The sequence below is a fragment of the Herpailurus yagouaroundi genome, unplaced genomic scaffold (genome assembly GCF_014898765.1).
Source record: "Herpailurus yagouaroundi ecotype Mexico unplaced genomic scaffold, PumYag 437, whole genome shotgun sequence".
Classification (NCBI taxonomy): Eukaryota; Metazoa; Chordata; class Mammalia; order Carnivora; family Felidae; genus Herpailurus; species Herpailurus yagouaroundi.
Genome location: NW_024412654.1, coordinates 1135000 through 1158927, shown reverse-complemented (window position 1 = coordinate 1158927; position 23928 = coordinate 1135000). Strand labels below are relative to the sequence as shown.

Genomic DNA, 23928 nt, shown 5'->3' with positions numbered 1-23928 from the left:
GACCGGTTGCGCGGGTGTGTTAGCTGCTTGGTTTTCACTAAATGCTCCTGGACACCATTCTCTGAGATGTCACTGGCACGCGTCTGTGCCCTTCTCACGTAGAGAGCAGCTTGGGGGAGGGTTCCGTGCGCAGCCAGCAGGTCCTGGGCTCGGATGTTGCTGTGGAAACGTAGGGGGCCGGCTTCTGACCTGGCCTGTTCCCCAGTCGTCCTGGAGTGATTGGCTTCTCATTTCCAGGGAACTGTGTTCTGTTGCGGGCCTCTGGTTCCAGGCGGTGGCACAGGAACAGACAGCAAGCCCAGCTCCCTCTTCATCTCAGTGGTGGTTTTATTTCCTTTTCTTTGTGCTCCGTGGAACTCTTGTCTCACCAGATTCATCTGTGGCCCAGAAAGTGCAGACACTGTGTGCATTCTCTTTATGTCCAGACTCCTGTCTTCGCCGTTCACGTGCGGTGCTCGGCTCCCGGGGTCTGGCCACGGCGGGCCTGCGCACTTCGCCTTTCCCTTGCCGTCTCTCCCACCCACGTTGGCAGCCCTGCCCCGACCTTTGACCCGATGCTGCGGCGCTTCCCCCTGGACACTCGTGTCCCGCCTTCTCTGAGCCCTTTTGTCCTCCCTTCCAAGTGCAGCCTTCTCTGGAAAACCCACTCTCTGCTCTCCTGTGGATCCTGAAGCTTCCCCAGAGCAGGCGTCCTTCTGCAGTCAGGGACTCCCAGGGCGGAGCCGCCCCGCAGGTCCTCCCTGCGAGCACCTCCACCCTGCGGCTCGGGCTGCATGCTTGAACCACTCCCCGTCTTCACCCGGAACTCTCCGGAATCTGTTTTTATGTCACAGGCCCCCAGAACCCGGTACGGGATTAAGAACTCCAAACTTTTTACGTGGGGGTCATTGATGCCGACTTTAAGCAATGGTTGGAGACAGGTCTTTCGAGGTTTCATCTGCCAGAAAGAGAGCATTGGCTTTTAAACGCTGGGCTGACGTTCCTGAGTCACGTGTTCCTGTGTGTAAAATCGATTGGTTCAGGTGCTTCTCCAGCTTTACACACATCACATTCTTTGTCACTGCACAAGCTGTTAGGGTTTTCCTAATATACTTTGATGACCAAGAGATAAGTCTCCTGTTGGAATTTTTAACACTGGGTTGTCTGGAGGCCATCAGGGGGTAAATAGAAGATGGCTGGGATGCGTTATGCAGTAATAAGTTTGAAAATAATTCAGACACAATGCAGTGATCCAGATGCTTCCAGGTATTTGGAGAGATGGGGGGGCATAATGTTGTACTTAAACGCTGTCGAGTTACGTTGATCACCATGTTGTACCCCTGAAATTAATGTAACGTTGTGTGTCAGCTCTGCTCAGAAAACGATCGCTCTAACAACACGACTGTGGACTCGGCAATGTTGGGGTTGTTGGTTGGCTTGACTGGTTTTCCTGCCAACCAGACTTGAGTGATGGAGAGCCCACAGGTCAGTGGTCAGAGGGCCCTTCAGGACTCGGGGAGGCGGCCCAAGTCTGGGAGGCGAAGCTGGAAGTCTCGGCGTGGGGTCAGCAGGCTGTCGAGCGGGTGAGAGAAACTTGAGATGGCCAGGTCGTCCTTCCGTTTCTCGTACTCTGCTTCTGTGCCCAGCCTTGAAAATGCAGACAGCAGCGATAATAGCAATTACTGAATTGGGTTGTGATGCCAAGTGTTTGAACTCCTGTAACTCGACCTCTCCTGGGGTAAAGGTTTTCAGTGAAAAGAGCATAACTTTTTTTTTTTTTTAATTTTTTTAACATTTATTCATTTTTGAGACAGAGTCAGAGCATGAACTGGGGAGGGGCAGAGAAAGAGGGAGACACAGAATCCGAAACAGGCTCCAGGCTCTGAGCTGTCAGCACAGGGCCCGACGTGGGGCTTGAACTCACGGACTGCGAGATCATGACCTGAGCTGAAGTCGGACGCTTAACCGACAGAGCCACCCAGGCACCCCGAGCATAAGTTTTTAATTGTGGGCAGAAGAAAGTTCTCTAATCAAGTAGACTGGCTGTGAGATTAATTCTGAGTTCGGGATCTGACTCTTTAGATACTGAAAGAACCTTTATTAGGGTTTATTTTCAGCAGAAGAGGTAGTCGTGTAGAACTTGATAGCGAAACCATCATGAAAGTTGTTTATCCTGACACTGCTCTGTCAGCTGGGTAAGCACATGAGAGGGCAGGGGAGGGGCGGCTCAGGTGGCGCCGTGTGTGATGCGCAGGTCCCCAGGGCATTGCACGCATCTGCTGCCTGGTGGCTTCCCCCAAAGTCTAGCTTGAATAGAGATCAAGGAACCTGCCTTGTGATTTGGGAAATTGTCTACAGTATTGTATGTTCTGTGCAGAGTGTTACAGGGTGGGGCCTTTACTGGGTCGCTGTGGACCTAAGTCGGAGATCAGACCCCGTGAGTGTTTGGGCACGTGCGTCCCATCCTGTCCACAGAGTCCACCCGTGCCTCAGAAATCCCTGAACGTGTGGTCACAGAATGGCAGGGAACACAGCGTACCCAAATAATAGGAGTAAGGGCAGGTTTTACTCCTGTAACTTTTGCATGTGTTTGAAAATACTTCCGAGGTTGTCAGCCGCCGAGGTTGTAAGAGCGTTTCTAAACAGCTCTCCAGAAAAGTTTGACTTTTGAAAAACCCAAATTCTAGTTTGTGGAGGGAAGGGAGGTGTTTCAGCTGGAAACTGCCAGGCGTGCGACCCTGTCCGGGTCTAGGTGCACTGCAGGCTGCATGTAGACCCGGCCGCTGCCTGTGTGTGTGACCATGAACCCGGCCTGTGTGTGTGTGTGTGTGTGTGTGTGTGTGTCCGTGAGCTGAGAACAAGCTTTGCCACACATCTTCACAGCCTGCTGCTGGGAACACTGACTTAGAACCCCAGCTAAGTGAAGGGTCCTCCTTCACGGAAAGAATGTCATTTTTCCCATTTGTAGACCTGTACTACCCCCTAAAAAGCCGCTCAGTTATTTCTATTAAAATTTGAATTTCATCAATTAAAAACTGTGTGGGAATTTGTTTTTTCTCTTTTTCCGAGTATCTGTATACTCGGTATCACGTAAATACTCATCTATATACTCTGAGTATCTAATTTTGCCTCTTGGTCCACAAAAGGTAATATGTTTACTGTCTGGCTGTAAGCGTTTGCCAGCCCCTGCTCTATCCCAGTCAGAGACTTTGCTGGAATATAAATGTTCTCATGTTACGGACTTCTTTTTATCCGACGGCCCTACAGACTGCAGGTGCCTGCACGACGTGCTCTCTGGTCTGCCGGGGGTCGTGCTGGTGGCCTGCGTTTGGGTGGCGTTGACAGTTGTGTTTCTGGAGCCTTCCGCCCCTGCTCCGGTCTGGAGTGGCCGCGCTCTCGGCCTGCAGCCCTCTGTTCCCTGACTTTTTGTTGCTTTCCTGTGTTAGTGCCTGGGGTTTCCCCTGCTCGATCGGTTGGTTTACTCCTGTGTTTTGTTGGAGCTTGTGCTCTCATCGGGTACACAGGGACGCACGTTCTTTTAGTTCTCTAATGTCTGAACATGCCCTCGTGCTGCTCCCGCGGGTGGGAGGTAGTCCGGACGGGCGCAGAAAGGTGGGTTGAGTCCTGTCGCTCAGGTCTCGGGTTTGGGCCCGTCGCCTAGTAGCCCTGGCTGCTGCAGGGTGCCCTCACACCCTCCCAGTCCTCATCCTCCCGTGCGTAATTTGGACAGTCGCCGAGCAGGTCGGCACTGTGGTCGCGCCACGCCAGGAATAGCGGTGAGCGAGGTTCCTCGGGTCGTGGGGGATCATGGAGACCAAGAGGTCACCGTGCCAGAGGCGTGGTCGGGGAGGAAGTCCAGCTGGGGGACGGAGAGGGCAGGGGGGGTCGTGGCATGTGGCACAGGGGACTCGGCAGGGGGTGGGGTGGGGGCAGCCGTGTCTGGTCCAGGCAGGGCTCCTGGAACTTTTGAGCAGGCGCTGGGAGGAGTCGTGCAGTGTGCCGCCCCACCAGGAGGCACTGCCGCTCCCTGGGGGTGTGGAGGGGGAGGGGCAGGCAGGGATCCCAGTCTGTACCCCCTGGTGTGAACCACTCACGAGGTGGCCCGGTGGGGTGTGCGATTAATGTGCAAGTTCCACTCGGAGCTGGAGATGGGAATTCTGCAACCCTCAAACACAAGTGGGTCCTAAAGCCCTTGAACTCACGAGGAGGGTCCCAGGGGTGCACAGCCAGGGCCATCCGCAGGCCCAGTGGAGGCAGCCGGGGGGCACGGCTGCTGACCTGGGCCTGGACAGGTGAGACGCTGAGGTGCAGGTGGGGGGGGGGGCCCTGCTCACGACTGCCGTTCACACACCCTGGAGGGTCACGCTCTGGCGTCCTGACGTCTTGTGTCTTGTGTGAGTAAAATAGATTGTTGTTGTTTTTTTCTTTTTAAGAATAAACTCTTTTCTCCGTGGCACTCAGGAAAGCCATTTTCATTCTTAACGCGTTCACATGGGGTTTGTCTCCCCTGAACTGGCTCTCACGTGGAAGGGATTGCTCACCGGCCCTCTGTTCGAGAGCCCTTCCAACGCCGGGAGCTAAATCTATATGAGATTAAGGTCACATAAAAGGTCAGCAAGGTGGCCCTGGTTTTTGCAGGCCGGTTGAACAGAAGGGCTTTGGAAGGTAGGTAGACGTGTCTGTGTGACCGTGTATCGCATAGCTCTGTCCGTTGTCCGTTCCTGAGCACAGGCGATTCCGGGAAGGAAGCGCGCCAGAACGCACCTTATGCTTCCTAGCAGCTGGATTTTCTTCATACAGCTGTGCCAGCCCTCAGCAAATGTAGGTGCTCCTTGAAACTTGTTGCTTGGGTTCATTTGGAGCAGGCATTTGTGGTTCTCGTGCTAATAATGCCATCGCATTTAACTTTCTGCAAAACCCACTTGCTTCTCAGAAATTCAACCTAGAATCCAGAGAAGCCTCATAAGGTGTAACACGAGAGTGTGGTGGGGTCCCTTTGGGAGTCTGGGACGTGACGGTGGCTTCAGGGAACATGGTGTTGGGGCACCAGACCTCTGTCCTGTCTGGGGTTCAGTCCAGCAATGAGAATCTCGGGGGGCCGGGGTGGGGGGAGGCTGTGTACAAAACACACACGCGCTCTGATGATCATTTCAAAGGGTCTTTGGCTTTGAGCGCACGTCTCGGAACCTGTGTAATAGGGTAAGTCAGTGTGCCTGCATATCTGAGCGCCAGGCTGCCTTGGAAGGCTCGTGGGGCCTGCTGTGTGCTGGGAGTGCGCCGTGTGCTGGGAGTGTGCGAGCTCCTGGAAGCCAGCCGTGCCCCGACACTGCTGTTGCAGAGAATTGCCCCTGGGAGCAGGGGCCTGGGGCGGGAGAGGTGCTGGGGGTCGGACCGTGGGGGCTGGAGCAGGGTGCGGGGCGGGGGGGGGGGGTCATGCAGGAGACGCTGCGTGGATGTGCCAGCGTCAGAGGTGAGGGAGGGAGGCGCTGCTCGGCAGTGGGGTCCAGAGGTGCCGTGACGGGCGGGGCGTGGGGATCAGACGGCGGTCTGCCGCTACCATCGCACCCCAGCACCACTGTTGGGGGCAGAGGGCAGAAAGGACCCTCCCCTGGAAGCCCTTCACCCCCGACAGCCCTCGAAGCGAGGGTCCAGCTGAAAGGGGAGCTCTTAAACCCAGCGTGGCGCTCGCCGCGCCCCAGTCAGCCAGTAGACAGCAGCGTCTCGTCGCTGTCAGCACACTTGTAGATAAATGGAGGTTGTGAGAGTGTTCACTGTGTGCGGTGTGACCGCAGGGGAGCCTCGCCGCACGTGTGTCGGGGTGCGGACAAGGGCCGCCCCTGCGGGTCTGCTGGGGACGCCGGCTCGGCACCTCTCCTCCTCAGTGCGACCCCGTGCTGGGGGCCCCGGCATCCAGGTTCGGGGGTGCCGTTCTGTTTTCGGACCCAGAGGCTCAGCCGTGCACGTGTACTTCCCGCTCTGCCTTCACCGGTGTCTTCACGTGCTCTGGGGACGCACGCCCGAGTGAATCGCCCTCTTGCCAGGAACGCTGTTTCAGCGTAACGTGACGGAGGTTCAGGGAACTCACATGCACAGTTAGTCTGCGTGTTCACACTTTGAGGGACGGTGCTCAGTTCCAAGAACCGTTGATTTTCTCTGTTACGTAAAGGACGTGTTACATCGACCTCGCGGGACGTGCACCGTTAGCTGAAGCTCGTCAGCTGTTCGGTTCTTACCCGTTCACGTGGCTCACTGCTCGTGGCTGCGGTTGAAAACCTGCGGGCACCTGGGGGGCTCAGTCGGTGGAGCATCTGAAGTTCAGGTCATGATCTCGCAGTTGGCAAGTTCGAGCCCCACTTCAGATCCCGTGTCCCCCTCTCTCTGCCCCTCTCTTTCTCTCTTAAAAATAAATAAACATTAAAATTTTTAGAAATTCTAATTAAAAATGAAACCTACTGGGGCTCCTGGGTGGTGCAGTCGGTTAAGCGTCCGACTTCAGCCAGGTCACGATCTCGCGGTCCGTGAGTTCGAGCCCCGCGTCAGGCTCTGGGCTGATGGCTCAGAGCCTGGAGCCTGTTTCCGATTCTGTGTCTCCCTCTCTCTCTGCCCCTCCCCCGTTCATGCTCTGTCTCTCTCTGTCCCAAAAATAAATAAACGTTGAAAAAAAAATTAAAAAAAAAAAAATGAAACCTACTTCGGCTCATTTTCAGGCAGGAGGCTGACTGTCCAGGGCAGGAGCAGAGTGTGTTCCTTCCGCTGAGATGTGACGCCCCACACAGGGAGGAACAGGAGTCCCTTCCCCTCCCCAGAGACATCGGGCTGCACGTGGGCGTTCTCCGAGGGAGGTTGGGGTTATGCTCTGTCCTCCCTGGAGCCACATCATCCCCTCCGCTGGTGGCTGTGGAGGCTGAGAAGAAGGTCCCCGATGGCTGGCTGAAGCGGGGGGGGGGGGGGGGGCCGGGGGGGCTCCGTTCCTGCAGGGACGATGTTGTATCTGACGGAGGTGCAGGCTGGTTAGGAAAAGCTTCCATCAGAACCGCTGCATCTGTCTGTCCTGTAAGCGCTTTTCCCGCCGCCGCCCGCCTCGGCCCCTGCCCGCAGTGAGCAGTCTCGGATCGCCCGCCTCCTTCAGAGGCATGACCCCGTGTTCCGTGCGGAGATCACGCGGTCAGGATATGGGGCCGCGCCTCTTTCTGGGAAAATTCGGAGTGTCCTCGTGCATGTGGAGCGGCGGGTGGTGTGACATCGAGAGGAAGGGACGCGCTGGGAGCCGCGCATGCGTGTTCATGAAGCGCGAGGGTCGTCTGCGGCGGCTGAGCCCACAGCATGCGGGGCTGCACGTGACTCCAGCCAGGGACAGGAGGCCGGCCGCTGCAGGGACGCCTCGGGCTGCTGGTCCCTGAGTGGAGGGGCGCGCAGTGCCGGACGCTTGATAAATGTGCTTGGTTTAAAGCGAATTAGTTGAAAATCAAAGTAGAAGTCTGTAGTTGGAAAGATCTTGTCACCATCCTCCAAGGAAAAGGAAATTAAATCTCTGTGTGGTGAGAACCATTCGCTTATCCCAACAGGATTAGAAGTGATTTTTAATTGGATCATTGAATCTTTGTTTTTTAAGTTTACTTAGTTATCTTGAGAGAGAGAGAACATGCAGGGGAGGAACAGAGAGAGAAGGAGAGAGAATCCTAAGCAGACTCCATGCTGTCAGTGCAGAGCCAAACTCGTGAACCGTGAGATCATGACTTGAGCTGAAATCAAGAATCGGTCGCTTGACCGACTGAGCCACCCAGGTGCCCCAAGGATCGTTGAATTTTCTGTGATTTCGATAGATTTGAATGTTTTTCAAAAAAAAAAAAAAAGATGAATAAACTTTCAGGACTTTTCACTATTGAAACCGGTGTTTGCTTACATCCCCAACTTGCTAGGAAGCTGTTGTAGGTCACCCAGTGACAGCAGAGCCGGGCACCTGTGTCCCTCGGGCTGTGGTAAATTCACTACAGCGCACCGTGGCGGGGTGGGCGGGGCTGTCTGGTGACCGAGTGCAAACAACTTTACAGACGCCTCTCAGGACGAGGGATGCGTGGTGCCCTGAGAATAACCGGGAAAGGAGTGGGCCACCGAGGCCGGCCTCCTGGGGGAGGTCTGCCGGGGGTCCCGCGAGCGGGGGTCCCGCGAGCGGGGGTCGCCAGCTGCTGGAGAGGGGTCGTCTCGTGTGCTCGGTCACCGCCCCTTCCCTGTAGTCCCCAGGTGTGTGTCTGCACGTTGCCCGGTCCTTCCAAATCACGTGTCCCGGGGGCAGCCTCTCTTACATCAGAGAGCACAGAAAACGGCGTGGGAGCGGACGAACAGGAGTGACCTTGCACCTGTGTTTTCACAGCGACAGTGGCCGCCATGTATTACAGCTACTACATGCTGCCGGATGGCACCTACTGCCTGGCTCCTCCCCCGCCGGGGGTCGACGTGGCCACCTACTACGGCGCCCTGCCCGCCGGCGTGGCCGTGCCCAGCTCCGCCGGAGTGACGGCCGCCGCCCCGCCGCCCCCCGGGACCACGCCCCCACCCCCCCCAACCACAGCAGAGTCGAGCAGCGGGGTGACCTCCACCATCACCACAAGGTACGCCCATTTTTGCCCCTCGCCTGGCACTTCCGCGTTCGTGGTTTGGGGTTTTTCATCAGGGTGTGTGGAAGACCTCAGGGTCCAGATCCCCGGTTGCAGAGTTGATGGCATAACAGAAATTGCATGTCGTAAACACTGAGAAAATTGATTCCCAGTCAGCGCCCCGCGTCACCCCAACCTTCGTATCCTTAGCGCCCCTCAACCCTCGTAACCCCCTGTCCTTGGCACCCCACGCTGCCCCGGCCCCTGTGTCCGGTCTTTCTGATGTGCTGACATCTCAGCTGGGCGGTACTAGGGAAGGAAGACCAGTGCAAAGCGAAGCTGCAGTTGTCAGCAAGAAACAGGCTTTTGTGGAGTTAACACAAGTGACTCCCACAAGCCGTAGGCAGATGGGGTTCTGGCTGTCAGACCCATCGAACCGCTGACCTAAAGTGGCAGTGGGCAGCGGGGCAGCGTCCAGGTGTCTGCAGACAGAGCAGGTGCTTTGTTGGGGGCACCGGGTGCCTGTGCTGGAAGTCGACAGAAACTTGGATGTTTCTGCAAAATGACCTGCCTTCTGACTGTGCTAGGAAAGAGGGTGTGAAATGAGAATGTGGGGCTGCACTGCCCACGTTCTCTTTTTAGCTTGAAAAAAAGTCAACACGTGATTTACTCTCGGCTGCCTCTAAGAATTAGCTCGTGGGGTGCCTGGGTGGCTCAGTCACTTAAGCATCCGACTCTCCATTTCAGCTCAAGTCGTGATGCCAGGGTCATGGGATGGAGACCCGCATCGGGCTCTGTGCTGAGTGTGGAGCCTGCTGGGATTCTCTGTCCCTCTCTCTCTGCCCCCCAACCCCAATAAAATTTTAAAAAAAAAAATTAGCTCCTAATTGGAGGGAAATGTTAGGGGTGAACTTGTTTTCATGATTTAAAGTCTTAATTTCCATAAAACCACCATTTTTACCCATTGGCAACAATATTTTGGTCCCTGTTTTAAACCAGAGGACTTTGGGTAGTTTTTGTGTTTGAGGTCACGCTCAGAGCCGCCCTGTGTGTGTGTCAAACTGCGTGCGGGTGCGGCCCGGGACGCTGAGAGCCCTCGGCAGCGCTCTGCGCCGGTGCACCTGCCGGCAGTCTCAGGAGGCCCCCGCACCGTGTGATGAGACTCTTCTCCGCAGTGCACTTGCTCCCGTGGCGGCCATCATCCCCCCGCCCCCCGACATTCAGCCTGTGATCGACAAGCTGGCGGAGTACGTGGCTCGGAACGGCCTTAAGTTCGAGACCAGCGTTCGTGCTAAGAATGACCAAAGGTGAGGGGAGGAGTGGCGTGTGGTGGCCGGACACGGGTGCTCGGCACGTCACTTAGCTTGTCAGTCTAGCCGCGTTCTCTCTTCACCGCGGTTAATCCTTACGTGTTTACGTAAATACGTCTTACAACCACCTTGCTGAATTACCTGCAGTTGGGTGGGGGGGACTCGTTTGTCTTGTTTTGTTCTTTAGGAGGAATGTCGAAGTACCCGAAACAGAGCTGGCACCCGTGCTTTTCAAAACTCTGCCATTCAGGGCGCCCGGGGGCTCAGTCAGTTGAGCGCCCGACTCTTGATCACGATCTCATGGTTCATGGGTTCGAGCCCTACATCGGGCTCTGCGCTTGGCACGGAGGCTGCTTGGGATTCTCTCTCTCCCCCTTTCTATGCCTGTCTCCCGATCACACCCTCGCTCTTTCTCTCTCTAAAACGAAGAATCTGCCACTCAGCAGGGAGGGAGGGTGAGGTGGGTGATGGGAATGAAGGATTGAGCACCGGGCAGCGCACAGAGGTGTTGTCACTACACTGTGCTCAGGAAACTGCTATAACTCTGCGTGTGAATTAGATGAAATGAAAATAAAAACTGAAAAAACGTGTGCCAGGTAAAAAAAAAAAAAAAATACAAGTTAAAAAAAAGGTGTGTGTTTGTAAACAAAAACCGAAGAAGCAGAAAACAAAAGAATCTGCCATGTAATGAAATCCCGTTCCACGCCTTGGGTGTGAACCATCCAGAGTGAGGTGGCGGTTACAACGTTACAGCACGAGCGTGGGCGAGCCCCGCGCCCTCCCTACACCTCGTCTCCCTTGTCCACGAGGTGGGGAGGGTACGGCCATTGCTTCTGCGCACGGCCGAGGCGGTACCTGGCTTGAGTGGGTCGCTGGAGGGCGTCGGGGACGGCGTCTGCCGGCGGCGAACAGGCAGGAGGAACCCTGGCGCCAGCCGGGGCGCATGCCCGCACGAGTGACTCACCACCCTCTCCGCTCCTAGGTTTGAGTTCCTGCAGCCCTGGCACCAGTATAACGCCTATTACGAGTTCAAGAAGCAGTTCTTCCTCCAGAAGGAAGGGGGCGACAGTGCACAGGTGTGTGTCTGCAGGGCAGGGAGGCTCCGGGTTCTGGACGCAGCAGGGATTTTGTGCCTACGGGTGGGATGCAGGAACGGGCTCGCTGAGCCCCTGGCGCGGACGGTCGTGCGCAGCACATGCCGTCTCTACCCTTCCCCGCCTCTCAGAGGTGAAACCGGTGTTTGGGGTCCGTAGTCATAGTTCACTGATGAGCCACGTGGCCTGAACACAGCACCCGCGCTCTCCAAGCGTTTGATGTCCCGGTGGCTGTTATTTGTAACTGCTTTTGGTGGAGGCCACATACCATATTTGTACAACGTCTCCTTCCGTGCATAAAACGTAGACGTGTGTGCACGGCTGACGCGGGAGCTGCGTGGTGCACTCCGGGCCGCAGACTTCGTCCTCGGGCGGCCTGCCCCCGGGCCGCGTCCCCACGTGTGACCCTCAGATCCACTGGATGCTGCTCCTCCTACCCTTCAAGTGCTGTCCTGTTCCACCCCCCTCGTTACATGGCGCCCTGACGTTTTGTTCAGACCTGCTTTGGTAGATGGCGTAGGCCTTGCTCGCTGTCCGTGGGTTTCTTCGGACTTCACACCTGTGATCACTCAGACTAGCATATGGCTCACCTGCGGGCGGTGGGCACGGCCCCGAAAGGGTTCTTGGGCATCCGCGTCCAGAGAAAAGGCCGTGAGCATCGGCGCCCGGGCGGTGTTAGAGCTCTAAGACGCGTTCTGTGCTTCCAGAGGGAAAGCCTCACGCGTACTCCCCTTTCTGTTCTGCTGTATCAGACAATGGCAGGTCTGAGTTTCCAAGAGTGCGTTCCTTAGTGCTGCGTGAGCAGTAACATGTGGTCCAGCGGAGTCTGTCGGTCTGTCCGTGACCCATCCTGGGCGGTTCCTTACCGAGCAGCTTATGGTCATGTTTATTTTCTAGGCTGTGTCAGCACCAGAAGAGGCCCCGGCAGAATCTGCCCCTGAAAAGCCAAGTGACGCTGGGGAGGACGGTGTGTGCGAAGACTCGGCCGACGCAGGAGGAAGAGGAGGCCCCGGGGGGAAGAAGGAGGCGTCGTCCAGTAAGACGGTCGCAGACGGGAAGCTGGTGAAAGGTACGCTGCTGCCTGTCCTGGCCTTGCCGGGTTCCTTCAAGTTCAGAGAAAGGTGCCTCTGGCCGCAGGGCAGGGGAGTCACCGCTGTCAGGTGGTCGTAACAAAGCTTCCGTGCGCCACGGTGCTCTCCTGATTCGGGCCCGTGTGGACCTGAGCTCACGTGAGGTGTCCCTGTTGTGGCAGTTCAGTGAGAACGTTTAGCGTGTTTCAAACGATGTTTCATATCTCCTTGGACTTCTGACAGCACACTTAGGTGCACACTGTTGTACTAGTGAAATCAGTCGTCTTTATTTGTTCAGTGGCATGTCCTGAGGCCTCTACCGGGCAGGACTGCACTCGCTGCATTTGGTTGCCTTTTGTGTTCTTGGAGTTCTTCATCTAGCAGGACAGATGTGCATGGAAGGAAGCCAGTAGAATAAAAAGCGGGGATGGGGCGCCTGGGTGGCGCAGTCGGTCAAGCGTCCGACTTCAGCCAGGTCACGATCTCGCGGTCCGTGAGTTCGAGCCCCGCGTCGGGCTCTGGGCTGATGGCTCAGAGCCTGGAGCCTGTTTCCGATTCTGTGTCTCCCTGTCTCTCTGCCCCTCCCCCGTTCATGCTCTGTCTCTCTCTGTCCCAAAAAAAATAAATAAACGTTGAAAAAAAAAAAATTAAAAAAAAAAAAAAAAGCGGGGAAAAGCTGACACAGGCACGTTAGCAAAGAAGTAAGCGGTCAAGTGTGTGAAGATGCATTGAGTCCCGCCGTGTGGAAACGAGGAAGCCTGTGGGGAGGAGGGGTGCACGCCGGTGTTGATGGTGTAACGGTGGTCCCAAGACCAGGCTGTCGTCCCCGGTAGAGGCTGTGCAGGCGGGGCTTGGAGTGGCGGGTGGGTCCCGGGGAACAGCCTGGAAGGTGTCCATGGCCAGCTCGTGGGCTCCCAGGGGCCAGATCAGAGGAGCAACTGCATCCAGTTGGGTAACTTTGTGAGGACACTGGGCACAGGACTGCCTGGGGGTGTTGGTGGGACCGCTGGTCAGTCACAGAGCTGCAGGAAGGGGAGTGGGAGAGGGAGTGGGCTCGTGGGGCACAGGCGGAGGCCAGGCAGGTGCAGGGTTGGGGAAGGCGGCAGGGCCCGGGGAAAGGCCTGTGCTTTGCATTGAGGGGCCTCGTGGCACAGGATGGTGATCCAGACTAACCAGACCGGCCCCGACGGGTGACAGCGGGGAAAGTCGCCAGACCAGACATGCACACAAGGGTCTTTGGGCCTCTCGTTCCAGGACTTACCTGAGCACTTGTGTTCAGTCCCTCACCCTTCCTGGCCACCTTCAGACGCTCGTTGAAGTAACAGAGGAACGTAATGAGTAGAGAATAAAATCTGTTGTTGCTACGGAAGTGGGGGAGGCTCTTACCGTCCATGTTGCGGGACAAGGCAGCCCACCCAGAATTTCCCACCCAGGGAAGAGAGGGACACTTCAGGACTCGGTGGCAGTGAGCCCCGGGGGAGCGCACTGTCAGGCAGAGAGGGGACAACAGGCGGCCTGCCCTTGAACCAGGGCCACCTCCACACCCCCACGGTCGTGTGGCACCTGGGGCAGAAATGTCCTGCTTCCCTCCCACCCGCTGCCCCAGGCCGTCGGCTCCAGACGGGCACCACGGCTTTGACGGCCCTGGCTTGAACCTCGGCGCACGGGCGCCAGGAGCCAGAGTGACTGAGCACCAGGGCCCAGTGCGGCTGGCGGTGTGACCTCCGCGTAGCCCGCTGAGGACCGGCCTCCACGTGGTAAGACAGTGAAAGCCTGAAAGTCAGGCCCGGTGAGAAGACAGGTTGAAAATTGTTCTCCTGTCCCAGGCAAGAGGACGGAGGTGGCAGCAAAGCATCCACAGAGAAGAGCAGGCAGTTGTCCCCTGGGCAGAGAACAGGCCTGTTGGTGCATCAGACCCACGTCTGCACCGTAAAAGCCAGATGATTAAGGTGTGTCTGAAATTCTGAATGAGCAGTATTCTGGATGCTACTGGGCACAGACTTTTACAAAGGAATGAGAGAAAGCGAGGACGATGAGAATGTTTCTTCTTCTTGATTTTTTTTTTTTTTTTTGAAGATTTTCTTTTTAAGTAATCTTTACACCCAGTGCAGGGCTCGAACTCCAACCCAAGATCAAGAGCCACACGCTCCACCGACTGAGCCGGCCGAGTGCCCCAGTGAGAATATTTCTTGTCAAAAAATTATCACACGCGGTGAAAACCTCAAATAAAAACCTACATAACCTGGTGTGCTTATGTTGAGAAACAGAAACCATAACGAGCCTTCAACTCGACAACCTAGAAAGAAACTGTAAAGTGCATCTAAGGAAAGCAGGAGAAGGGAATCCATAACAATGAAAGTGGGAACCAGTGAGAAACTGGTAAAGACCAGTAAAACGCGACTGCAGGCTTCCTGCAGAGAACAGTGGAGGAAACGCACAACACATAGTGCGTGAGAAAACAGTCACAGGCATTTGCAGTACGTGGATACCGCGTGTAACTGCATTTAAACAAATCTGGAAATAACTGAAAAAATTCTCTGAGAAAGTGTAAATTGCTAAAATTATCTCAAGAGGCGGCAGCATGACACATGTGTGGGTCTCAGAGAATTTAGGAAGCGTTCACCGTTCAGTGGGGACCACGTTGCAGACAGTCAGCTGGCCGGAGTCGAGGCCAAGCTTGTTTCCCACAAGAGGGCGTGAAACCTGCGGGACTAAAGCCACTGCCACGCGCAGGACAAACTAAGGGGTCCGAGCAGCTTGCTAGCGGCCTGTCGGCCCCTCCCCGAGCAACAGGGACACTAATGCCTCGCCACCCAGCCAACGCAGTCAGCCGTGCGAGCAGGCGAGAGCTGTCCTTTGTCTCCATCCGTAGGTGGTGAAGAAGCATCAGAGTGTCCTCACGCGTGGCTGGGAGAGCTTCTTTACCGTAACAACTGACTCTGTCTTGGGGGGAGAAATAGGATTCCAGATAAAGTATTAAAATGTAAAAATAAGTTCAGTAACCTAAGCGTTGGAAAAGACTTTCTAAGAGTTGAAGCCGTAAATCATAAGGAAAGAATAGTAGGTCTGATGGGGACAGGTACTGAATAAAGTTAAAGACAAATGTCAAAACGTCGATCGCTAACAGAAGATAAGAGGGTTCAAATCCGTACCGTAGAAAGCGCTCATCCATTGACAAGAAGACACTCACTGCAGCGAGAAAACCAGAGACAGAAGATATGAAAAGATCGCTCACAAAAGAAGAAAGATAGATGGTCAGTAAATACATTTTTAAAGTGTATTTTAAAATGGTGTTTTTTGCCTCTTGGGTTGGTGAAGTTGGAAAGTAATGCTCAGCGAGGGAGGGGCTGCAGGGTGATGGGGACCCGCGTCGGCTCGGTGCAGCATGTGGAAGAGGCCGCCCGGTGCAGGGACCCCTCTCCGCGCGGATGCCCTCCCCCTCGGAGCCGTGGCTCCACCGGGTATCCAGAGCAGGAGTTCATCACGGGGCTCGCCAGCTTTCAGAAATAAAACCTTGGCAATGGTCGTGGGAGACCATGTAATAAATTGGAACCTCCAGACCAAGAAATAATAGCCCTAATTTTAAAAATGACCTTTGTGGACACAGAGATGTGGGAAGATGCTGCCTGGGGAGCAGAAGCAGGCTGGAACATGGTCCATTGTGGCCCCGGTTTCGTGTGTGTGCCCGGGAACCGTGCGGGTGACTTTCTCCCACATCCGCGCTGTGGTGGATCTTCCGTCCTGTCCACCTGTGGTTTCAAAGTTTTCCACAGAGAACGTAATGACTTGTGAAGGCTGACGCCAGCAGCAAAGCTTGTTCCCGTGCCCCCGGAGGTCTGGGGACAGGGAGCTCCTCCACGCGCGCTGGCTGAGGACTTGCCGCACCGGCCTGGCTCCCGGCCACTTCGGTGCCCACGACAACCCCGCAGCCTGCAGCCCGGGTGAGCGGGCTGTGGCCATGACACAGATGTGCAGAGGTGTGGAGGAGAGAGGCCCGGCAGGCTTCCACCAGCTGAGGCTGGAGGAGAAAGAACGAAGCAGGTGGAAGGAGGCAGAGGCGGGGGAGGGGAGGCTACCAGGGGGTGGGCCGCACAGATGGAACCCGGGGCCAGAGCCGGGAGGGCCGGGGCTTCGTCCCCACCGCAGGGAGCCGTGGGCGGCTGCAGCAGAGTCATCAGATGCTCAAGTAACCCTTACTCTGAGCAACGGTTTCAGAGCCCTCGCTCTCTGCCTGAGCTAGCACGGGACACTCCTTGGCCTGTTTCGCCTCGGTTTCCTCATCTGTACGTAGGGAGCCCAGGGGCGTCTCTGCCGGGCTTGTGGGTGTGAGGTGAGGCCTGCAGGCTGCCCCACTACTCCGTTTGTCTTAAGTCGGTCGAGAGTCTGTGCCCCGTGACGGGGTCTGGCTGCTCTTTGGCCTTGCACCTCACATGCATAAATACCAGACGTCCACAATAGGCGTCGTGTTAGCATAGAAAGTGTTCCGGAAGCTTTCGTTGTAAAGTCTCGTATTTGTTGATTGCTGACCTTTCGAATTTGGGGTGACAGATGGTTTGAGAATGATCATTGTGAAGTTATTTTGAGGGGCGCCTGGTGGCTCAGTCGGTTTAACGTCCCACTCTTGACTTCTGCCCAGGTCATGGCCTTGTGGTTCTTGAGGTCGGGGCGAGCCCTGAGTCGGACCGCGCGGATAGCGGATAGCATGGAGCCTGCTTGGCATTCCCTCTGCTCCTCCCCCGCGCACACACATGCGCTCTTATTCCTTCTCTCTCTCTCTCTCTCTCTCTCTCAAAATAAATAAACCATAAAGCTGTTTTGAGATGTAATACTGTAGCCTCAAGTTGAGCAATTTTGATTAACGCTTAAGTGAGTTTTTTTTGCTTTTCAAGTTTTGCCAACCCTGTTTATTAAAGAGATCGTATTCCTGTAGGCAATAGTTAGCACTGTCGCCCTTGTTTCCTCACGGAGAATTTCAAGGTGTATGAGAGCACCCCACCCGCTCCCGCCGCCCAGCCACAGACCAGGCTTGCCCCTGCCGTTCACTGCAGCCCACCCCGGAGCGTTTTCGGAGGGGGTCCCCGGCATCGTGGCCTTTCATCCGTAAATGATTTAACGTATCCCCCAAAGATGGGACTGTTTCCAGCAGAAGCACAGCACCACGGTTAATACTGACTCCCCAGCAGACCGTGTTTGTGACCCCTGTGTGCTCTGTTCTCAGGGGTTGTCGTGCATCGGGGCGCAGTGTGCAGTCAGTCTGAAGCTGTTTTCCATCTGACTTACCAGCTGTGCCTTTCCAAGCATTTAGGATCCGGGGGTGCTCTCTCTTGGGGTGCTTGTGGACAAAAGCGTTATTGGGGTGGTTACGTGCTTCAAGGCCTGCGTGGTTCTGGAGCCAGAAGTGCAGAGGGCGGGAGCCTTGGGGGCCAGCTGGGCCACCCCTCCCCACCTGCGGTCACCGCAGACACATCCCTTCTAGAACCTGCCCTGTTCTCTTGTGGAAAATCCCAAGCACGTGTACAAACAGTGTGGGTGATGGAGCACACCCACCCGGATCCTGCTCCCCCTCCGAGTTGGCTGTTTGCGCTGCACTTTAAAATTTCCCTTCCTCGTCGTTCACTTGAGTGTCTTTCATGAGTAATAGTTCGTGGTTTTTGAGAGTGAAGTAGCACAACGCAAGCAATTAGGCGTTAAGAACCAGCGTCGCTGTGTGTCTGGAGGAGGGGGCTCCGCGGGTCAGTGTTGAGTGGGTGGGGGGACGGGGAGGAAGGCTCCTTCCTCTTGGGCCTTTGTAGGTCTCTCACTGAAGTCCCCAAACATTCTAGGGGAGGACTTTGAACCACCTAAGCTTTCGTTACAGTGGGTTGAAAGTCTTGTCACAGCTGCCGAGCGGTCAGAGGTGACGCCCAGCACAGAGCAGGCGCCCGGTAAACCGAAGAAGGAAACAGATCCCGTCACTTGCTTTGTGAGAAAAGGCTACCGTGTACGGCTGGGAGTTTTTAGAAATACCTTTTTATAGTGGAGTCACATCATACGTCTGACTTGTACCAACTCAGCCACGTGCTGAGCCCAAAAAAGAAGGAAAACCCCAAGAGGAAGTGCCCCTTTACCAGTGCAGCGGCCCTGGATGCCGCTCTGGGCGTGCTCCTCGTGAGACGCATGTGGCGGGCCAGCCTCCCCGCGCCCAGCGTGCATTTGAACAGCCCCCTTTGACAACGCAGGCGTTGCCGCCGCCCCCAGAGGCCCCTGGGCGTGAGACGCGGCTGCACCAGGGAGGCCACCCCGCAGCTGGCGCTCGCGTGGACGGCGGGGCCGTGGGGGCTCTGCTCTGTGCCTCCAGGTACCTAAACGTGCGTCACCATGTTCACTTTTCCCAATAGCTTCATTTGCTCCAATAAGCTTTGCGATCAAGGCCAAAGAAAATGACCTCCTTCCCCTGGAAAAAAACCGTGTTAAGCTAGATGATGACAGTGATGATGATGAAGAAGGCAAAGAAGGCCAAGAAAGTTGTAGCGGCACCGCAAACACGACCCCGGCAGTCGCCCCGCCCTGTGCGGTTGTTGAGGAGAAGCGGCCCCAGCTAACCCAGGAGGAGCTAGAGGCGAAGCAAGGTTTGTCAGCACGTTTTACACCTTCTTGAAAGGCAGGCAGTGGCACAGGACTAGCCTCCTAAGCCCGCAGCGCTGGGATGAAGCCCCCAGCCGGGGCACGGCAGGACCTGGGGGCAGCTGGTGCTTGGTGCACGCGGAGAGTTCTCTGGTACAGCGGTGGGCACTGCCCTTCCTAAGCTCCGGATGCAGTGCCCCCGGCGGCTCGTTCTAGAGAGCGCGTTACTGGGGGGTGGGGGCCTTGGCGCTCTGAGGGCCGCCTCGGGTCGAATGCTCAGCCCGTGATCCCGGCTCGGCTGATGGACCCAACTAGGAGATACCCTTTCGTGAGGCCTTCTGCCCACAGACAGGCCCTTCGAGAGGACGTGGGCCGGAGCTGGTTTCCAGACTGGGGCTTGTCTTCACAGGTCACAGCCTGGCCACCGCCGGCCCCCGACCACCAGCAGTGTGTGGGAGGGCCTCTCCCAGTCTCTTACCGCTAAATAGTTCTGTTTTGCGCTACAGCAGTTAGCAGTTCCTGTCTGTCCTAACTGGTTCCCGGACGTTGCTTTTCCTGCACGTGCACAGACAGGTGACACAACATTTCCAGGGGGCTCCTGAGCAGGCTCAGGCCAGTGCACCGGGTCCCCTCGTGCACGTACCGCTGCGCACAGAACCGTGTGTCGGGACGTGCTCGAACGCAGCACCCCTTGTCGAGCGTGAGCATTAGGGACCCGTGTTCACGAGAGCCTAAGGCTTTCTGAGGGTTTCATGACTCCGACTCTCCCTGGTGTGGAATCCCATCCACCTTCCGACTTTGATTTTGAGGGTGAAATATTTAAAATCCTAACAGTGAGCATTATGAACTAACTGCCTCACAATTCAGCCTGCCTGGTTTGTTTACTTATCCTGAAATTTGTGTCACGTTAATCTCTTAGAATAACCACGTCGTATCCCGTGACCCTTTCGCTGCTTGTGAAAACTAAGATAGCGAGGTGTTTTCAGAATAGCACTTGTTCTAAACGTCACTTTTTCTGTCGTTCGTTTCTTAAGCAAAGCAAAAGCTGGAGGACCGACTGGCGGCCGCTGCCAGGGAGAAGCTGGCCCAGGCGTCCAAGGAATCGAAGGAGAAGCAGCTTCAAGCGGAACGTAAAAGGAAAGCAGCTTTGTTTTTACAAACCTTGAAAAATCCCCTGCCAGAGGCAGAAGTCGGAAAAGTTGAGGAAAATCCTTTCAACGCAGAGGTGAGTGAGAGTCCACCTCAGCATCGCGGGCGAGGGTCTCTGGCCACTCGGGTCCCCAGCCTGAGAGGGGGCTGTCAGCAGACCCCGCTCTTCTGCGGGGGCCGGCGTGCTTCCGCTGTGAGTTTGGGGAAGACCCCGTTAGGGTACTCTGGGCCCTGGGCTTCGCTGGGGGGGGGGGGGCGCCCCCCACACACATTCCCCTGGGGACAGACTCGTCCAGAGCAAGACCTGTGACGTCTCGGGTCCACATCAGCGTCAGGACTTGAATTAAAAAAGAAAACAAGCTGTGGTCGCTCCCGCCTTTTCTGGGGAGGGCCAGCACCTCTGCCAGCATCGCCCTCCGTTCCCATGGGCTCGCATGTCCACACACCAGCGTCCCCAAAGTGTCTTTTGTAGTGGCCTTTCCCCGGAACGTAGAAGCAGCCCTGCGCTCTTTCCCTTCGGTTCCGTTGACATTTCTGAGAGCCCAAGGCCGTTATTCAAAATAGATCTTGGCCGCGTGCAGCCACCTGGTTTATTTGTTTTGCGTGGAAAACAGCTCACGGAGTTCAGGCCTCCCTCCTCCTGTTGAAGGCGGAGCCCGTGCTGTCTCCCCTCAGGAATCAGTCCAGAGCCCTCAGGCCTGGCGGGCGGCCTCAGAGCCGGGGTCGGCGAGGAGGGCAGGAGGGGTGGGCTCCTGCAGGCTGTCCTCGGACCGGCCTCGAGTGTGCGGAGGCGTGGGGGTGCCCAGGGGGATGCCGGGACACGGCCACCTCCGCTCCTCTCCCTGCACCCCCGAGGCGGGCCACCGGGTGTGGGCCCAGGTGCCCCCAGTCCTGGGCTTTGGGGAGCCGCGGCCCTGTGGTGACGGGCCCGGGGAGGCCCGGGACGTAACAGAAGTTGTGCGTGTGGCAGGGGATCGGGCGCAGGGGGGCCCTGGGTGCACTGCCAGTTGCCTGCGTTGTCTGTTGTCCCGGTGTCGTCGGTGCGGCGAATAAGAGACCGAGGTAACGGCCGCCTGCATGTGTGGACTCAGCCGGTGCCGCTACGCGCTCGCGTCTGTTTCCCAGCCTGCCGTGTTGCCTGGTCACGGCCCCCAGAACTCTCTCCCTGTGAGCGCGAGACGGGCTTCCGCTTAGGCTTTTCTCCTGTGTCTCTTTCTACGCGGCCTCGCCCACCTGCCGGGTTTCCAGCGTGTTTTACGTCTGCACGACGTAGAGATGGGTGTTTCTGCTTCCCGTTTGGTCACCAGGTGGATCTTCTTGCGCATCTAGTGGGACAGATTGTGGGTCCTCAGTGATTTGAGCAGGAGTGCAGCGGTAGTAGCAGATGGTAATAAACGTCTAACTGCTTTGAAACAGAAATACTTTAATCACATTGGCAGTTGTCATAACCGGGATTCAACTGGACGGTAATCTCAGCTGAAAGCAGCTTCTGGGGACAGGTTACCCTGCCCGCGTGTGTGTTCTGCGCGTAGCCCAGGCTCAGAGGCGGCACGCCCGACCCCCGCTGAGCGGGAATAGGATTGTCTCGTGCTGGGGACCTGAGCTCAGCGGGAGCAGGTGGCACCCCGGGTCTGTGTGAGCGGACGTGCGCGGGACAGCATGAAGACACCGCCCAGAAGGCCCCGGGCCGGAACCCGGCAGGATTTTGCTGTGGCTCATCTGCCCCAGGGTGTAGCAGGGTCTGCTTTCGCTGTTACTAAAGCAGGGCACGCACGTGTCCAAAACATTCAGGTGCGAGGGACAGGTACAAAATGGAGAGGAAGTTTGGTTTCCTTCTTGTGTGCTGTTTCACGATTCCTATGGAAATTTCCATTTCTTACTTTTATTTTAGGTTTTTATTTTATAAAATAAACATACAGTTGATTATTATAGTTCCTCTTAAAAAAATTGTTTTAATGTTTATTTTTGAGAGAGAGAGAGAGAGAGAGAGAGAGAGAGAGCACAAGCAGGGGAGGGGCAGAGAGAGAGGGAGAAACAGAATCCAAAGCAGCTCCAGGCTCTGAGCTGTCAGCAGAGAGCCCGACACGGGGCTCAAACTCACGAACTGTGAGATCGTGACCTGAGCGGAAGCCAGCCGCTCAACTGACTCAGCCCCCCCAGGCACCCCTCGTTTGAGCCCTTTTGAAGCCCCCTGTGCCGTGGCATGAAGCACACTCCTCTCGTGTGTGGCTGCCACTGCCCTCCGTCTCCAGGACTTTTTCATCTTCCCAAACGAAACTGTCCCGTCAACCACTGGCTCCCGGCCCCTGGCGCCCACATCTCTGCTGTCCGTGTCCATCAGCCTGGCTGGTCCTGGGGCCCTGTGAAAGTGGGAGTCCTACAGTGTCTGTTCCTCGGGGACCGGCTTCTTCGCTTCACGGAACATCCTTTTTCCAGGTGCATAATGCTGCATCGTGTGTGTGCGTGCGCTCCATTTCATTCTTTGTGGGTTCTCACGGGAAACGGATCTATTTCTGTGTGTAGATTTAAATGTCGCAGTAACAGGACCGGACCCTACACGTTATCCTGGTTTTTCCATCCTTGAAGAGCTGTTTCTGTCCACATCGGGGTCGTGCTCGTTGAGGATTTACTGGATGCATGACTGTCCGGCCTCTCCCACGTTAGCCCTTAACCTGGCCCGGTCAGTGGTGGGCGTGCACACTGTTCCCGGGGCCTCGCTACCGTGACCGTGACCACGGTGCTGCTCTGAGCCTGGGTCCTGTCTTGCGCACTCACTTCGGTGCGCGTGTCCATGGGGCAGATGCCGGGCTGTGGAAACGCTTTTAAATATCTGCTTTCGTGCCCCCACCAACGCCGCTTATCACCAGCCTTTGATCCTCATCCGTCTGACGGGCGGAAAGACTAGGCATCTGCGAGGGTTAGCTTCTGTGTGTTCGCTGCGGGGGTGCTGGGTGACCTCACAGGCCCGGTGGCATCTTCGGCCCCCGTCGCCGAGAGCCGCCTTCAGAGCCTCCCCTCGTTGCCTCCTGGCCGTCTGCCTGTCTCTTCTCTGTCACCAGTGTCACAGACGTTTCTCTTTGTCCACGGGAGTCTGCGCCGCTTGGAACTACTTTGGTTTAAGGAGCACGTGGCTGGACACGATGCATTCACCAAATCACTCACTTTGCCACTCATTGCACAGGCCGCCTTGGAGCCCGGCCCAGCTCACACTTGCACATACCGACCTGCCTGTCAGGAGAGGGCACGTTATGTATCTGGGGGTAACCTGAAATGACGTCCTGAGGTGTGTTTATTGACGGGGGTGGATACTGACAGAACGCTACGTTTTATATAAGTTTTGTGAGACATAAAGATCCACGCAAGTGGTGCTTAGAAATCCCCGTGAACGTCTCACTTTTGGGGTGTGCGTGTGCTCTTAATTCAAAATGAAGGGAAACCGGGGTCTTCAGTTTGAACCCCCCTTGGGTTATGCAGTCATCTGCCCAGTGACAGCACATTTCAGGACACCTTCTAGACACCAGCAGTTTGTTCAAGTTAATGATCCTGCTGGGTTTACAGGCTGAACAGGAGTCTGCAAGGAGGTGGGAACAGGAATCAATTGCGCGTGCTGAGCCTCTGTTGTTTCCAAGGCACCGAGGCCCTCCGGAAGGTGACTTAGAAGCCTGTGTCTCACCCAGATGCCCACACAACCCCGTTTGTCCCCCAGGACAGTCTAGCGGGGCACAGAGCAGCCAACACCAGATGAGCCGTGGGTGATGCCTGGGCCCCCGGGAGGCAGAGGGGCGCACGGCCTGCCGAGGGGAGGGGGGGGGTCTGGGTGGGGCCTTGAGGAACCCTGGTAATGAGAGTTGACAGACTGGGGGGACCCTCCAGGGCCAGCGGCGCTCAAGTGGTGGCGGTGGGTGCAGCGCAGCGAGGCCCTGACCGGCACCGCGCGGCACGGTGGGGGCGGTTACAGGAGCCGCGTGCTGGGACCAGACTGGGACGCAGACGAGCAAGAGCGGCATTTCCGTGGGAAGCCCACAGCGGCCACAGCGCAAGGGCAGGACACGATGGCAGTCCGGGCAGCAGTGCCCGAGGCGGGGACTGCACAGAGAGTCCTCCGGGAGGGAGCACCGCCGGTCGGATC

General features: G+C 56.5%; 1 protein-coding gene across 2 annotated transcripts in view; it reads left to right on the top strand.

Annotated features, from left to right (window-relative positions):
* The window catches only part of SFSWAP (splicing factor SWAP), a 69566-nt gene that overhangs the window by 22295 nt on the left and 23343 nt on the right, over nucleotides 1-23928 (top strand). For both annotated transcript variants that reach the window (XM_040464149.1, XM_040464151.1), the window contains 6 exons: nucleotides 8351-8588; nucleotides 9749-9880; nucleotides 10866-10959; nucleotides 11875-12046; nucleotides 18425-18655; nucleotides 19685-19875. In XM_040464149.1, coding sequence (XP_040320083.1) covers nucleotides 8351-8588; nucleotides 9749-9880; nucleotides 10866-10959; nucleotides 11875-12046; nucleotides 18425-18655; nucleotides 19685-19875 — 1058 coding nt within the window. The remainder of the gene's footprint in view (nucleotides 1-8350; nucleotides 8589-9748; nucleotides 9881-10865; nucleotides 10960-11874; nucleotides 12047-18424; nucleotides 18656-19684; nucleotides 19876-23928) is intronic.